General features: G+C 40.2%; 1 protein-coding gene across 1 annotated transcript; it reads right to left on the reverse strand.

Annotated features, from left to right (window-relative positions):
* Positions 1–496: 496 nt before the first annotated feature.
* Positions 497–17,351, reverse strand: LOC147011572 (uncharacterized). Its single transcript, XM_085857058.1, has 5 exons — positions 17,159–17,351; positions 15,609–16,040; positions 8,699–9,100; positions 4,673–4,713; positions 497–2,167 (listed from the first exon to the last, which is right to left on the reverse strand). Exons 1-5 carry the CDS (start codon positions 17,214–17,216, stop codon positions 2,081–2,083), a joined length of 1,020 nt encoding a protein of 339 aa, XP_085713184.1. The 5' UTR covers positions 17,217–17,351; the 3' UTR covers positions 497–2,080.
* Positions 17,352–18,764: the final 1,413 nt, after the last annotated feature.

The following is an 18,764-nucleotide window of genomic DNA, read 5'->3' on the forward strand; positions in this document are numbered from 1 at the left end:
CACACCTTCTCATGCTCTCATGGCAGAGTAACTGAGTGAGATTCTGAATTCAGACAAATATGGTGGTGCCTAGCGTTGTTTAACTCTCACCGTTGGGGAATATTGAGATTCAGACAAAATCACGTCTTGTAAAAAATATAGGTCGTACTCAGAAATACAAAAGAAGAGTTTAAAAGACGCTTCTGTCCCTTTTCTCAAAACTGTGTGGGGTAAGGTGTTCTATGAACTCTCTATTTCCAATTATTTTGATATCTTGTTTTACAAGATCCCTCTGAAATAGATTGAAAGCATGGTGTTGTTAATTTTCAAATCTGAAAGTAATTTTAGTGAATCCACATTCTTATTGAGATGAAATGTAATATTGGAACTCAAGCCTAACCTGTTGATGAGTATTATTGATCACAATCTGTACAAATTCTCAAGTAATTTAATAACGTGACATAAAATCTCTCCTTTTACCAATGATTTCCTTTAGAAAAAAACAAACATCGGAATCTTCTTCATGTTACATGTTAATTGTTTATTAATGTGTAAATATGCAGAAAGAGAAAAAGTTAGACAAATGCCCAAAGGTATCATAAATCATTCAATCAATAGAAGACGTAAACATGACAACAATATGTTATTTAATTTACATGATGTGACAAGGCATTTTTACCTGTTACTTCGATGTATTTAATCAAGATATAGCATATTGTACTTCACAAACATTCCTCTGTATTCACCCGAACATTTGTGCAAGGTCATCTTCCATCTGTTTGGAAATCAGTGAACATCACCTTCATCAATAATAAAATTATTATTATTGTAATTATCGCCCACAATTATTCTTATGCTGACCAAACGAATGCTCTGAAACCACAAAACATCAAGTTGAAAGTTTGCAGACAGTTTAGACATCGAATCCAGACAAGACAGTTCGTCGGTCAGTGTGCAACATGTGCGCCATCCTGTCAGTGCATGTTTTTCATGAAATAGGTTATTCCTGTTTCTGAAACACATTTCAGAAACAGGAACATTTGTCGCCTGCCCTATTTTGTTGAGTTTCGTCTTTTTTAGAAGTAAAAAGTGAAGTGTTTCAAAGTTTTCCAAAACCAAATCACCAAGTCAGCCATCACACGACCATGTTGTAACATTAGAATTAAAACTGCAAGCCATGATCCTGATGTTCAATCAAATTGTTTGGATCATTTAAACACTTGCTGCTTACAACAGATTCCCATGAGGATAATAAAATAAAACTTGAGGATAATAAAATAAGGATAATAAAATTCCATGTTAGAGAACTGTGATTGCAACATCATGGATGATTCTTACAACATAATGCTTATTTTCACAGATCACGATTAAATAACCACATTGTATTGTGAGAACCACCACCCAGCTAAAAACTGTCATCCTGATGTATCACAGGCAGGGGGATTCATCAATGTGTGTTGGCGGTACCATCACTCAGATGGACAATAAACTGGAATTGTATCTGACAACAATAGTGGGTGGACGTTAAGGACCTCACTGTGTCATTCCAGAAGAGAAGGTGACCCACTGCCAGTACCACGGCAAAATTCCATATTCCCGCCCTAACTACTGCTGGTGATGGATAACAAGCCGCCCAGCAGGACTCTGGCCAGTAATCTGCTTTGGCAGAACCAATGCTCAATAACAGAGTATGGTACATCGTATCGGATATTTTGAGCAAATAACAATCGATCAGCACTTTTTCTATTGGGTCAACACGGATACTAATCATGTGTTCCCATCTTTGCAGGTTGGCTTTGCACACTTGGTTTGACGAGTTAGAAAAAAAACACTCCATGTCTAGAAGGTTTGGTGTTTGATTCTTACCCTGCCCAAGTCACATGAAAGACAAAAAATGGGACATACTCCTTGACACTCAGCAATTGGAGGCTCGAGTATGGAACATTTGACATATTAATTACAAGTGTTAGCATCAATGTCTGAGACAGAGAGAAAGAGACAGAGAGAGAAAGTGAGAGAGAATCTGGATATTGAACCCATTGTATTGAGGGGCAGGTTGAGTAAATGAAAATGGAGAGATAGACGTGGATTACGGACAGATCTATTTCACAATTCTCTCGTACACTTGGGACTCAGAGACGTGGGAAGTCTTTGCCAGATCCATATAAGTGCTGTCCTTGCTCTGCTCCTGTTGCATGGATACAAGAGTTTTCAAAAATGATTATTTGACAGTATCTGTGTTAAACCATCAACATGTTATGTTTGGCTGTATATATATATATATATATATTTATATCTACATATATATATTTATATATATACATATATATTTATATCTATACATATATATATATATATATATATATATATATATATATATATATATATATATATATATATATATATATACACATCTTCTTCTTCTTTCTCTTTCAGCTGTTCCCGTGAGGGGTCGCCACAGCGGATCATCCGTTATGATCCGCATACTGATTTGGCATAGGTTTTATGCCGGATGCCCTTCGTGACGCAACCCTCATCTTCTCTTACAACACAGAGATATATATATATATATATATATATATATATATATATATATATATATATATATATATATATTTCTATATATGCAGAGATCAATATAGGCTGCAAGCAGCCCCTGCCGAAAATCTTGTTTGCATTCGTTGAGGACCCAGAGAGCAAGGATACGGTCAATCGTTAACCTCTTTGGTGTAAAGTGCAACTGTTTGAGTGCTGCTGCTCAAGCAGATGCAGATGGTAGCCAACCCTTTAAAGATTTATCCGAGCAAAGACGTTGCCCGGCACTGAGAGCAATTATTCTTCACACTTAAGGAACCCACTCTGTGTGTAGTTTCGGACAGAAAGCAAATATTTTTTTTGTGGTTGGTGGGGGGGGTGGGGGGGCGGGTCCCCAAACTCCCCTTGACCCCGATTTTTTAATGTCATGAACAAACTTTGGTACTTCATGAGCAGTGAAGGTTGTGGTCAAGTTTCATCAAAATGTGTGTGCGGTTTCAGCAAAGAAAGCAAATGAATTTGGGGAGGGGGGAGGCAACCTCCCCCCCCACCCACACCCATAGAACTGGTTCGACCCCAATTTTATTTAATGTCGTAAACAAACTTTAAGGCATCACAGGTGATAAAGGTGGTGGTGAAGTTTCATCTGAATTGTGTGTGTAGTTTTTAAGAAGAAAGCAAAAGCATATTTTGGAAAGGCAACCCCAACAAAGACACCATTGGACCCAGACTTTTTAAATGGTGTGAAAAAAACATTGGTACATCACAGGTGATGATAGTTGTGGTCAAGTTTCATCAAAACTGTGTGTGTAGTTTTGGAGAAGAAAGCAAATACATATTTGGGGAGCAATCCCCCCCTCACCCCACCCGCCCCGTACACAACCTCAGACCCAGATTTATTTTTTTAATGTCGTTAACAGTCTTTGGTTCATCAAGGGTGATGAAGGCTGTTGTGAAGTTTCATCGGATTTCTATGTGTAGTTTCTGAGAAGAAAGCAAATACCTATTTCGTGGGACAACCCTGTTGATCCATGAAAGGCCCAAAGTTTTTTTAATCCCATGGACAATCTTTGGTCCATACATTGTGATGAAGGTTGTGGTAAAGTTTCATGAAAATCATTTGTGTAGTTTCAGAGAAGAAGTTGCAAGTATTTGTGTACGGACGAGTGGACGGACTGACGTTGCACAATTCCAGAATCTCGCTGGAACGATGTTCCAGGTGAACGAAAAATAGTGCTAATATTTTTACCTGTTACCGAATATTTTTACCTGGGTGCTCACCTGGTAGAATAATGACACTAAGGAGGAAGTCAACGTGGGACAGAATCTGCAAAATGTACTAATGAACCAATTTTATAGCAAATACCTATTTGGGGGCAATCCCCTCTCCCTCCCAATAAATCACCTTAGACCAACGATTTTTTTAATGGTGTGAACAAACTTTGGTACATCATGGGTGATGATGGTTGTGGTCAAGTATCTTCAAAATTGGGTGTGTAGTTTCACAGCAGAAGTTGAAAGTATTTGTGAACAGACGAACAGATGGGCGACGCGCCATCCCATAAGCTCCCCTGAAACAACGTTCCAAGTGATGTAAAAATAGAGAAAAGGAACCACAGAGCAAGTTTAGATAAAATGATGAGGGTAAGGAAGAAAAGGAGGTTACCAGGACAAAAAAAAACCCCCAGAGAAGTAAAAGGAAAGGGATAATATGGAACTCTTTTGTCCTGTCAACCATCTTGTTCACCCGTCACCTTTATTTTATCTCTGCTTCTTCTGTTCCATTCTTTTTCTAAAAAAAAAAAAAATCTCACAACCTTCCTCCCACTCCTCCATCACTCATTTGCATATTCATGATGTGAATTTCTCCAAATATCAAACTTGTTAAAATGAATATACTACCTTGTGATCAGCGTGATAATACTACCAGAGGATGATCACACTTCCTCTCCAGTTTAAATTCACCTTGAGATATCTTTTTCAGAAAAGTGCAGCAATTGAACTCCATGATAAGGTGCAAATGTGCAGGTATATAAATAAATGCGGGAGATAAAAACACCAAAATAAGTTTGATGAATGAAAATGAAGGCATTAAAGAATGTCGGATTGATTTATAGTCATCGTGTTCATTTGTGATAAAATATTAAATGGGACTCACCTGCTCTTCGATATTGCTTGTCCCTCTTCGACCTGCTGTTCCTGCACAACAAACAGTTAAATCATCAACGATTTGATAAATAACAACAAAACATCACAACAATAACAACAATCACAGCGTCATGCATTGTCAAAGACTGCATTGTGCAACTCAATGATGCGAACATCATAAGCCCAGTTTTTGAGCACAAAACAGGTGTTCGGGACATAATTATAAGGAACACTTTTATTGAAGAAGATACATCAGGATGGTCTCATCGTCCTTGAATCGAAACAAATCAAATTCAATCCACAGGTGGGCAATGAACCTTGGACGACCCCATTAACTTTTGGGTCCAATTTGATCAAAGGTCAAGGTCAAGGTCATGAAAAGATCAAAATTGTTTTTCGCTCATAATTTCGTCAAAAATGATCTGATTTAGTTCAAACTAAGCTTATAGTGAACCTTACTCTATTTGTCACTTATAATCCCACCCATTCCTTCAGTGAGAAATGCATATTTGTGAAGATCGTTATGTCCGAAGACTTTATGCCTTAAATGGGCGGGATTTGTTGTGCCTGGCACCACTTGTTAATATTGTTATGGACGCGGTGTCTGTGGTTATTATGAGAGAGAATGTCTTGGTCTCTTCCCGACCTCCGATCCTGCATGCCGTTGCGCAGCTGATAAGTCTGCGACCCGACGGGTTGTGAAGCAGCTGTGAACGTCGATTAAATTGGCCAAGCCTGGCACGTCCACCGTCTTTTTAAATATTTACCTGTCTGTTGGATTGGCCCGAACAATGAAGTTCATGCCCTCAGTGTGCACCTACCCATTTATTATGTGCGGCCAAGCATAACCATGAATACACACACTGGATAATCGCAGAACTGAACAATGGGGCAGAATTTCCCGTTTATCTAATAGTGTAGACTATGTTTGACCAATACAGAAAAACAAACAGGAGCAAACCAGAAACGTCTAACAGTTTAACAAGCACATTTATTCAACAAGGACAACAAAGTTTATTCAAGCAGCAATGGCAGATATTTAAGATAGTAATCATGAGCATGTATTTACAATGGATGGACAGAAATAACAATAAAAAGGCAGAAGAGAACAGCAATTATTTGTAACGCTTACGGAGCCCACTTACACGTTCTAATTAGTGCTAGACACAGGAAATGGCCATCAATCATTCCAGAGACAACTAGAGGGGAAGAAGAGTACACATGTAGTGCAGAGTGGAGCATGGGAACAGTTCCTCCTCACCTCACATGGATACGTGTAAGCTAGTAGTGCGTACAGACCCACACAATGTGCCAGTTCGTACTGTGTGCAGACTCCCACAGCATGCAGTGTGCAAGCTTATACCACATGCAGGCTTCACCTTGGTGGCTCTTGCGGTCTCACCAGGTGAGCATGACTGCAGGCTTGGTCAATGGACTCATGGTAAGGAAAGCTTGATTTACGAGAGCACGACAAAACAAAAGCCCCAGCCCGTGAGATGAGTCAAGAGCGGAGTCGAGACCACTCCGGTCAGGTGGCATGTGCTGGATCAGACGCTTGGTACACGGGAGTGCTTGCTGTCCACATGTAAAGGATGCTTGAATGTATCTTGTTCAGTCGCTCTTCCACGAACATCCACTCTCCTACGGAGTTTAAAACCATCGGCTCTAACAACCAACTTGATTCACTCGTTTGCACATCTGCTCTCACTACAGATGTCAAAATGATTTACTCCCTACAGAGGTTAAGCTGTTCTGTCTTCCGGAAGCGACTTCACTCGGTTTTACATCCTCTTATTCCAGAGGTCAACGTGATATGCTTGTATGGAGGTTTAGCTGTTCTGTCCTCCACAACCGTCTTCACTCGGTTTCACATCCTGTCGCTACAGAGGTCAAAACTATCTGTTCTGTTGTTGTCCGTGGAATGCACGATGATGCTGTTCATTGAATGAACGTACAAGATGAAGTCAGTGGCAGCAAACAGCTGCAACGTTAATTACCTTTAGCTCTTAATGTGTTGTTTTGTAAGTAAATAGCAGAATGAAGACATCACTGCAGAGCTAATGATTGAATCGATTGTGTCCAAATGGGTTTTTTGTTTTTTTGCAGGAATTTAATAGAATGAGTCTATTCATTTTCCACGTCCAATTAAGAATCTTTTGTACGAGTCAACAGGTAATTCTGGTCTATTAATTTGAAGTAAAGGTGATTCGTGACATATGGAGTCGTGACAAGGGGGATGGTTTGAATGTGGAATGAAAAGGAAGGAGGGATTTCAGATGGAGGAACGAACGGGTGGTTTCATGTGAAGCGCGAAGGGGATTGAATGCAAACATGGCGAGGGACTGGCGATGAATGGGCATCTGGAGCCAATGAAGCATCCAAAGATTGATTGATAGATGGAGGGACAAACAAGAAATTGAACATTTTAACTCATGAAGCATCTCGCTTCCAAAGTCCTTCTACAAAAAAAAGGTAGGAAAATCTATCTCATATAAACTCAAGAAATATCTGACTGGGGAAAATCCTATGAGGTTTCCTCCTTAACTGCAACTTTATTGAATGACAATCTGAGTTTTTGAATCACTCATTTGCTCAGAATTTTGGTAACATCTATTGTCGAGTCAGGGGTCCTGTGAACACATATCCTCTCAGCCGGAGGACTAAGACCTCCGAGAATGACCAAACAATGTCCAAATTCACACTGTTCTTTTATTAAGCGAAATTGTGTTAATTTACAGTTCAGTCTCCAATGGATCATTCAAATGCGTTCCAAAACTGAGAATTGATCACACTGGAAGGCAGAAACAAACGTTTCTTACAAATAATAGTGTATTGAAAATGAACACAAGGAATACGGAAGGACAGGACACGATAAATATATGGAACAGATCTGACAGTCCATTAATCCATCCATCCATTGGGATCATACACTGTGCAGAGCGTTGGTGCTGCCTCAGCAGTCTCTTGGGCTATTGGCCACAATCCTGGACGGGTCGCCACTCCGACACAGGATACCAGCAAGCTGGCACTAATTTTGCCAACCACGGAAGGATGACAGGCAGAGTCATCCCCACCTGGTGTTATTTGAACAGCCGAGTGGGATTTGAACTCAGGATCCTGGGATCCAAAGCCCACCACCCAAGCCATTAAGCCAACACCAGGCATGTAGATCTGGTGGTCAACAAACACAAACATTGAAGAAAAGAGGCAACACTTTAACTTATAACCAGGAAAACTAAAACAGGATTGCTTTTAGAAACAAAAGATATAACATAATATCAAATATATTATGTGATTGTAATATGATACGATATATATGATGTGATATAATATGCTGGGTAGGATATGTTATGATATAATATCGATTACAGAATGAACGAGAACGGCACTCTTACAGTGCATAGTCTCGCCTCGCACATTCATTCTGAACAACAAAAAAAATACCAATATTATGGTCCAAAACTACATACACCCATATCATACATGCACCGACCCTATTATCTCACAGACTTTCTTGGCATGGGTTATGAACGTCATAAAATTAATTATTCACTTACATCAGATATATGAAGTTTCAGAATTTTAGGATAAGAATTTCAATTCAACTAATTATGGATGGAAACACTTCTTTGATGACATCATTGCTATAACTCTGTTTACACCGTGGAGTGTTGATGACGTAGTTTCAATTTTTTTCATTGAGTGGTTTTGGAGAAAATGATGCCCAATTTTTTTTGTTTAATCCAATATGTCTGCCACACCATGTGACCGACGATATCAGCATCAGCAACAAAATAGTCTCCATGTGGAATCCTTCCTTTGTTTAAAGTATCAAATCGATTAGAAAAGCAATTTCAGAGAGAACCATTTTTAAAGCGAAAATATATAGACGCGGACACACAGACACACACAAGACAGGGCATTCCAATAGTCTCACATACCCTTCGGAGCGAGACTAAATATAATCACATATTAATGAAGCTTAGTTCAGGTGCACACAGATTTGTAATGAAAAAAGTGGATTCAGATTTTTCACCTTGGTTTTTGTATTTCCTCTTGTAGATAAGGTATCCAACAATGAGAAGAAGAACAACAACAACATGGCCGAGGAGAGTTGAGCAGAGAACCACAGTACAGGAGACCTTTTGTGGTTTTTGTCCGAAGTGCACAAACTTGTGATCCGCTCCGTGTTTGTTCTGTACCAGGCACTTGTAGTTCTCTTCAAGCAGTTTGTTTGTGATGATCAAACGACTTTTGATATTTTGTGTTTTGTTTGGATACATTTTATCAACTAACATTTGGCTTGCATTCAGAAGGAGTCCCTGAGGGTTCCACCAGGTGATGTTTGGTTTTGGCTTGGCCTCGGCCTCACAGAAAAGCTTCCAGGAGTTGCTGGAGTTTACGAACTCGCTCAAGATGTTCAGGATCCTTGGACGCACTGTGGGATCACATGGTCAAGTTTATACATCATTCACCATGGTACATGATACATACACTTGCCACATGACATAGTATCCGATATCATAAAGGAAGTAATAGGATTATCTCTGCCACCAAAGGTGGGTGGAGGTTACGTTTTCACCCCTGACTGTCTGTCTGTTTGTCTGTAAACATGATATCTCAAAAGTTGTGGACGATTCATATAAAATGTGGTGGACAGGTTGTGTGTGTAATAAGGATGAAATTATTCGATTTTGGTGAAGATCCAGATCGGTATCCAGATACTATAATTACCCTGCACTCGAGAAGAGAAGTGCAAGGTTAAGTGACTGGTGGCATACGTAATATGGCGCAAGTACATATGACGTATGTCATACGTACTTGACTGCATTTTGTGAATAGCATACGTAGAAAATCATTCAGAGGAGGAAACTGAAGCTTTACCACATGTTATATGACCATGTGGTATGGCGGTCACTATTTTGAGGTAAACGTAGGCCAACGGTCAACATAGGCCATTTCTCTAAAATCCCCAATTTTCATCCGATTGACAAGAAATTTGAAGAGGATTTCCAGATCAGTTCACTAAATTCAACCACCAACTATTTTTGAAATCAACATGGGCCAAATTCCTAAAATTGGCGATTTTCAACCGATTGACTTCAAATCTTAAGAAATTTTGCATATCAGGTTATTGACTACAAACACGAACTATTTTTGAAATCAACTATGGCCAAAAGGTCAACAGGCCAGATTTCTAAAAATTTCAATTTTCATCTGATTGACTCAAAATTTGTGCCTGTTGTTGTCTTAATGGTTAGGGTGGTTGGCTTGGGATTCTAACATCCTGAGTTAAAATCCCACTCAGCTGTTGAATTATTTTTAAGGTCAACATAGGCCAAAGGCCAAAAGGTCCTCCATAGGCCAAAAGGTCAACATAGGCTGGATTTCTAAAATTTTAAATTTTAATCCGATTGACTTGAAGTTTGAACAGGTTTTTCAGATCATCTCACTGAATTCAACCACCAATTATTTTTAAGGTCAACACAAGCCAAAAGATAAACAGGCCAAATTACTGATGTCCTCAATTTCATCCGATTGACTTGAAATTTGAAAAGGATTTTCATAAAAATGACCATCATGTTTCATGTGGTCTGTCAGCCATATTGGATCAAATAGAAAATCTTTGAAAATCCTCATAGGAGAAACCGCTTCCCAGATCAATGCAAAATTTAAAAAATTTTTAAAAAAACTAATCGATCAACTACCCATAGGAAATATGGTTTGATTAAGATGACATCATCAGCCATGTTGTCTGGCAGCCATGTTGGATCAAAGCAAAAAAAAACATGAAAAAAAACAAGAGTTGGCTCACATCAAGTCCTTCTCAAGACTGAAGACTGTGCGGGGTATGTAGCACAAGGAAACAAAAGGAAATTAGACACAGGTGGAGGCCATTCAGCCCATCATGCCAACACCACATCAATACCACACCAATTTATCAACACCAGATCAAAAAATAAAAAACGCAAAATGTTTTTTTTTTTTAATTAAGTGCTTCTTGTGGGGTTTTTTGTAGTTTTTGCACTTTTTTTCTTCTTTCCAGAGGAAAGGGCATGGGCTTGGGTAAAAAACACACACACAACATGAAGCACGCAACACCCCTGGACAAGACCCCCACCAACAGCACTCCGTACCCAAGCACACAATCACCCATCAATGCTCAAGCTACCGAAAAGTACTCTCAACATCACTATACCCCTCGACCTCCATAATTTCCAGGTACCTATCTAATTCCAATTTAAACTTATCAACTGCTTCTGCTGCCACTACCTTTCGAAGGAGACCATTCCATGCATTAACTACTCTCTGAGTGAAAGTCCCCTGCCTCACAACCATTTTAACTCTCCTCTTCTTTACTCTCAGGCTATGGCCTCTGGTCCTATCACTCACTGTCTACTCTGCTGAATCATTCATCTGCATTTATTTTATCTTTACCTTTCATTATCTTAAATATCTCGATCATATCTCCTCGTAACCGCCTTCTTTTTGGTGTATAAAGCCCTGTCTCCTTCAACCGCTCCTCATAGCTGAGTCAAGCTAGGCCGGAATCAATCTAGTAGTCCTGCGCTGAACTCTCTCTCTATGGCATTTATGTCCTTCCGAAGTTGTAATGACCAAAACTACACACAATATTCTAGATGTGACCCTCACTAAATTCCTATACAATGTTAACACCACCTCTTTGATTTATAAATGATCCTTGGATTTCCTTGTGTAATCATTTTTCTTCTTTGAGTTGTGATTAACTTCTATGATATATTGTGTGTATTCTATGAATACTCATTTAATCATGTATTCTAGGAATAACACCTCGTTATTTTTTAGTGCTTCTCTACCATTGAGAGATAGGGCTAAAAACAACATACAGTATTACATGATATCTCAAAAATGTTATTACGGATTTGGACAAAACTTGGTGGATTGGTCGGGTGTGTGAAAAATTAGTATTGATTCAACTTTGATAAAGAGGCGGATCCGGATATGAGAAATTTTTAATTTTTCAAGTGATTCTTCACCAGTGAGAAATGTGGCCAAAACGATATATAGCATGATATTGTAAAAAGTTATGGACAAACTATGACAAAACTAGGTGGATGAGTTGGTTGGGTGACAAAAACAAGCCGATTAAATTTGGCTTCAGATCTGGATCCAGATCAGGCCTCTCAGTCGGATAAAAAACGTAAACTCTGCAGTCTGGTGGAGGTATCCGTTCTAATGAGTGTCATTCTCGTTTCAAATATAATGTCGTATGATATGATTATTTCATTTAAATTAACATGTAAACATTTATCCCTGATAGTTTCTCCTTCTTGCATCATGTAATCCCTACTTTCATTATTCTTATCCTTCCTCAACACCTTACATTTCCTAAGGTTAAACTGTATCTGCCAATCATTTTCCTGATCCATTGAAGTATTCAGACCTGCTGAATCTGATTACCTCAATCTCGGCTATCCACCTTACTTTCAAGCTTTGTGTCATCTGCAAATTGAGAAAGCCGACGCCTTCACCTCATTATCCGAAATCATTTATTTAAAGTAGGAATAACAATAAAAAAAATTATATAATTTTCAAGGTTCTTTGTCAGTAGAAATGGTAGAATGTACATTTATCTAGACTAAAAATGTCAGAGTGTGTGTGTGTGTGTGTGTGTGTGTGTGTGTGTGTGTGTGTGTGTGTGTGTGTGTGTGTGTGTGTGTGTGTGTGTGTGTGTGTGTGTGTTGTTCATAAGGCATAAAATTTACTCTCTGTTAACGCCCCTCCACCCAATTCCCACACCTGTCTCTGTCTCTGTCTCTGTCTCTCTCTCGCTCCCCCCCTCTCTCTGTCTTTCTCTCTCTCTCCCTCTCTGTCACATCCTCACTCCACCCCTTCCTAGTATGCAGTGCATCTCCCTCCCGCACATCTGTCTTCCTCTCTATCTCTCTCTGTCTCCGGATGTATCTGGGTGGTGATTATATCTGGATCGTGTTTGTGTCCGGACGTTGTTTATCTCCAGAGAGTGTTTGTCTCTGGACGTGTGCAGGTGGTGTTTGTGTCTGGATGGGAGTTTGTCTCCCCCTCCTCACTCTCCCTCCTCTCTCACTCTTCGCCCTCTTTTTCTCCCCCCCCCCCCCCCGCCATCAGTATTCCAGTCAGCGAAGCAACGGCTGGTATTTTCTAGTTTATAATATTAAATGTCATTGTGTGTCAGTCAGTCATTGTGTCTCCTCCATAACTCTAAAACCATGAAACCTTGTGGCTCCAAACTTTGCATGCATAGCAAGGAAACTCGAAGAGAATGCAGGAATGAAAACTGAGTGTTTGTGTTAAATAAAACACCCCTTTTGAAAATAGTTAACGGCCTTGTTTAATTATCCTTTATAAAGGCTTCGTCCTTGGTTGTTGGGGTCTTAATTCACCATTTTTGGGGAGGGGAGGGGGGCTGTTCAGCATCACCTTGATTTTGAACGTGCTGAGATGATTTCTTAATGATAAAGTGCTCAAAATTTCGTTGGAGTGCTTTCTTGAGTGCATAATAGTGGTCGGTGGATCGATTCGAAAGTACTCGATTCCAACCATGGAACCAAGAGGAATAGAGTAGTGAAATGGAATCGACATCAATTCCGAGTAATTCCAACTTCAGAGAAGTAATCATTTTTTTGTCCCTGTTGGACATGTTCCAGTTACACATGGCCTGTAAATGTGTTTATTGAAAAGGAACACATCCCTGTCCTGGGGCATCCCATTTACAATATAGCAGCAAAAGAAAGTCACTTTGCAATGAAACATGCCGCTCGGGTGTGTTTGTTATCAATGGATAGCAAGGTATTTAGACTTGGCGGGGAAAGATTGATTTGCTGATGGGCGAGTAGGCAATACATTGACTGATAAAGTTTTGACAGCATGTCAATCAAAAGATTCAGAAGTACAGTTTGGAACTATTTTGGGAAGGTTAAAGAAGACAGTCCAAAAGCTGCATGCTCACATTATTCAATCGTCCTTGCTCATCACAATATAATATGTCCAACATGCTGAAACATTAGAAAACCAAACAACAGAGAGAGAGAGATAGAGATAGAGAGATAGAGAGATAGAGATAGAGATAGAGATAGAGATAGAGATAGAGATAGAGATAGAGATAGAGATAGAGATAGAGATAGAGATAGAGATAGAGATAGAGATAGAGAGAGAGAGAGAGAGAGAGAGAGAGAGAGAGAGAGAGAGAGAGAGAGAGAGAGAGAGAGAGAGAGAGAGAGAGAGAGAGAGAGAGAGAGAGAGAGAGAGAGTGTACGTATTAGTGATGGTTGAGCACCTATTAGAGAGAGTACCTGCACGCTGCCTTCCCCTCCCCTCACAGTCTTCCCCTCCCCTCACAGTCTTCCCTTCCCCTCACAGTCTTCCCTTCCTCTCACAGTCTTCCCTTCCCCTCGCACTGCCTTCCCTCCCCTTCCCACATGCTGCATTCTCTCCTTTCCCCCTCACTGCCTTTCCTCCCCTCCCCCTCACACTTCTTTCACTCCCTCTCACACTTCCTTCCCTCCCCCCCCACCCCTCGTGCTGCCTTCACTCCACATCCAGTGATGCTGCCTTACCTCCAATTCCCCTCAAACTGCCTTCCCTCCCCTTACCTTCAAGCTGCCTTCCCTCCCTTCCCCTCACACTTCCTTCCCTCCTCTCCCCCTCATGCTGCCTTCACTCCACATCCAGTGATGCTGCCTTCCCTCCCCTTCCCCTCATATTGCCTTCCCTCAACTTCAGCTCATGCTGCCTTACCTCACCTTCCACACATGTCACCACTTCCCTCTCCCCCTCACTTCCCCTTTCTCCACCCCTCCAACTCACTCCTCCCTCCTCTTTCTCCCCTCACTCCTCGTCAATCACACCTCCTTCCTCTTTCTCCCCCCACAACCATCCTCACTCTCCCCTCACTCCCCCTCTCTCCCCACTTCTCCCTCTCTTCACCGATTTCTCTCTCCTCCCTCTTAATATTCCCATCAGTGAAGTGACGGGTGGTATTTACGAGTCTCAAAATAATTTCCCGCAACATTATCCAACTGCCTTCCATGTGGAACCTCATCAAATTCCTTCTGAAAATCTACATAAACTACATCACCTGCACTTACCTCGTCTACCCAATCAGAAACTGCCTCATAGAACTCCAAAAAAATAGTTAAAGATGTCTTCCCTTTGGCAAATCCGTGCTGAATACCTGCAATGACTTTGTATTAATTTTCATGATTCTCATTCCGATCCCTGAATAATGTCCCCACACCTTCCACACAGGTGAAGTCAAACGAACAGATCTATAGTTCGTTCCCTGAGTTCTTCTCGAGATAATTTATGAAATAACTCGCAGGATATCCGGTATGCACACTCGCCTCGAAACTGTCACACGGGTTCGAATCCCGACCGAGCTGTAAACTGTCATCCTAGTGTTTCACAGTCAGGGGAACTCATCAGTGTGTGTGTGTGTGTGTGTGTGTGTGTGTGTGTGTGTGTGTGTGTGTGTGTGTGTGTGTGTGTGTGTGTGTGTGTCGTCCCTTGTATGGACGTTCAACTGGCATTCCATCTGCCTACATTAGTTGGTGGTGTTAAAGACCCCACGATGAAGAGTAGGCGAGCTATCGCCAGCATCATGGACAAATTAAAAATTCCGAACCGAACTAGTTCGTCGAGTGTCACGCCTGGCTAGCCAGTTCGTGAAAGACTTGCATGATAGACTTTCCCTGGCCAACACCACAAGAACGTGGGAACAATTCTGTCAATTACAGAGGAAGAAGATCCTTTAGTAAATGAAGGTGTTACATTTACTACTTTACAATCCCATGGCACTTGGCCTGACTCTCATACTATTTGTGTTCATGAAATAAACATTTCTATTTTTGTTATTCATTATTTTACAATAAAAACGATAATCATCATTTTGTGATTATAATGTGAAGCATTCTTTGTGAACTTACCATCGACCTGAAGATTTGTTACTTTCCCTTCCCTGACTGTAAATCCATCTTTTTTTCCATTTGATTTTGTCCATTCAAACCGACACATGTACATTCCCTGATCCTCCATCCTCAGGTGACTGATCCTCACCATCCCATCACCTGAACTTGGGTTACCTACAGGTTCGATCCTCCCTTTGAAATCTTCACTCGTCTCGTTTGATGAACTGTTATAAACTACATTCTGTTTTGGGTTTTCTTTCATCCTTCTGTCTTTGAACAACAACAAACGTAGATCTTTGAAGGTTTTTAGATTAGTGTGATTAAACTGACAGGGAAGAATCACATCTTCGCCCCGCACACCGATCACCTCTCGTTGTACACAAAGTTCTATTTCAATCCCTCCACATTTACTCTCAATTGTACAGGTATCCGTGTCCAGGATTCGTGATTCTGTGGGAAATGTAAACAACAATATCAGTTACAATCATAAACACAGACTATGTACATTATGTATAAACTGTACAAACAATGAAGGTGAATGAATACAAAAGAATTATAAACTAAAAATAAGTTTCGGAGTTTCATGGTTGATAAAGATAAATGTTTGAAGGTAAGATAGTCTCGAGGTTTACATTCTCGGCTTTCTATCCTGGGTTTGAATCCCGACCCAGGTGTAAACTGTCATCCTGGTGTTTCACAGGTAAGGTGATTCATCAGTGTGTGTGTTGTCCCTCGGATTGACGTGTTAAACTGGGTGTCCAGTCTTCTGGCGTTTCATACTGAGTGTTAATGACCCCACGGTGTCCTCCTTGAAGAGGAGGTGAGTTATCACCGGCACCCTGACCAAATTACAAATTCCTGCCCTGATTGACTGCTGGGAAAGCAACGGCAAACCACCCAGGGTAACTTGCCAATCATCTTCTTCGACAGAACAAACGCTATGAAGGAAGTATGTATGGTACATCCTCATCATCCTCATCATTGTCGTTGTCACCATCATTATCATCATCAACATCATTCTTATCCTCATTGTCGTTCTCATCGTCTTCATCATTTTCATCATCAAAACGAAACCTCTTCAAAACGTTCAGAATTCACAAAATAGTGAAAACTGCAGAACAACAACCAGATGGAGATTATTTTTCTGAGGACAAAGGTTTGGAAGTTTGATCTGCAATGTGTCGTGGACCATCTATTTAATACGTACGTGTCCGTTGGGTGTGTGTGCGTTGGAGAGGGCCATATTATAGGTACAAAACAAAAGGAAGAATTAGAATTACGAGAGGACACGGGGACGGGACACGGTGGGAGGAGTGGGAGAAAAGAGGGGAATTTTGGGGAAAGGGAGGGAGGGGATGGGGGAGGAGTTGGAATTCTGTCACATTTGTGATGTCATAAATATTTGTCAGTGATTGTATTGTACAGTTTTTATTGATTGGTTTATCCACACACTTTGAGGATACCTTGTTCTCAATTAAAGACTCAGCTCTTTTTTCAAACAAAATGAATGTTTGTAACAAGTTTGGGTGTTGTCGATGAAAGTAAGAAATGTTAAAAAAATAACTTACCGGTAAACACAGATCCTGAGATCATCATCATCAGAGCGGGATAAATGAGAAAGATCATTGGAGGGAAAATCAGATCCTCGAGTTTGTGCAGATATGAGATTGGAACCTGAGGTCAGAGACTATGAATCAGCACCGAGTTCCAGATCCTGATATCAAACACTCCCAGTAACACCAAGAGTACTTGTGGATAATTCACTTCCCATCAAATCAGAACGTTCCACAATCTCCTCCTACAAGGGGGTGGATCCTGAACGTTATGGAGGATGTTCGAACAACCAACAAATAGATAATTACACCACACTCCACTTACACTTGAACACATATAGACTATCATTATTTATTTAATATCGTGTGATTATAAACTGTATCCACAATAATTAAATAATGTATATTAATTTCTTATGTGTAGTTCTCAAAAGGAAATTAAATCGCTGAGTGTGTTCCTTGTTCTGAGAAATACAGAAAAGAGAAAGAACGAATAGTTTGTGCACACATAGTTTGAGGAACTTGAAAAGGAAATGATCCCAGGGGAGTAACATTTCGATCCATACCCATCACTTATTTACCAACCGATTGCTCTGAAACCCAATACAGCCCTTCTACACGATGGTCCACATAATTGCTTCGGTTTAGATTTTTCGATTTCAGATCAGGGAGGGCTCCTCGGGGGTTCCACCAAATCTCCCAAATTTCATTGAACGACAACCTCAAGAGATGACCATCAGCCCACTAGTTAGTTTTGCCGTTTGTTTTCATTACATTTGGTTAATACTGTATTATGAGTTGGCTACACTGGGAACCATCAGCGATCACCGATCGCAGCCCTCTTGTTTGTAATTGATTTGTAATTTTTAAGTAATAGGTATTCTGAGAAATATTTACTTTTGATCGTTTTGTTCTGAACATTTTTGAAGTCTTCCCCAAAGCCCAGTAGGTCCTGGTTTAAATGAGTGAAATCCTCCTTTCAAAGGAAGCCCTCCTCTTTGTAAAGTGGATGCAAGTATGAAAATCTCAGTGAAGAATTTAGCAAACCCAGAAAACCCACACAGATATTTTACAGTATTAAAAAGCTGAGAAAATAAGACAAATCAGATGAATTATGAAAAAAAAAAATATATATATATATATATATATATATATATATATATATATATATATATATATATATATATATATATATCAGGTTAGTGAGATTGCAGATATGTAGCAGTTGTGAGGTTTAACGGACAATGGACCAATAGGGAGTTTTACTTGGAGGATCTTGGAGTAATATCTGTTATTGGTGAAGGGCGAACAAAATAAAAAAAAAACTCTGGAGGGAAGAACACTGCAGGAAAGTGAGTGCAGTTGGGGGGGAGGGGGGTCAATTGAGAAATATGGAGCGTGAATTTGAGGAAGGAAGAGGTATCCTGGTACTGTATCAACATTTCCTCTATTTCGTAACCCTCTGAAGCTGTGACGTTTGTTTTGCACAATGCATTGTTGTGCACCTTTTGGGACTGTAAAGATAGCTTAAAGGTATGCACACTTAACTCTGAGCTGTGTTGCCCAGGTTCGAATCTCGACCACGTGATTTTCTAATTGTCATCCTTGTGTTTTGCAAGCA

The sequence above is a fragment of the Eptatretus burgeri genome, chromosome 15 (genome assembly GCF_056783735.1).
Source record: "Eptatretus burgeri isolate ZD-2024b chromosome 15, Ebu_testis_v1, whole genome shotgun sequence".
In the NCBI taxonomy this organism is placed as follows: domain Eukaryota; kingdom Metazoa; phylum Chordata; class Myxini; order Myxiniformes; family Myxinidae; genus Eptatretus; species Eptatretus burgeri.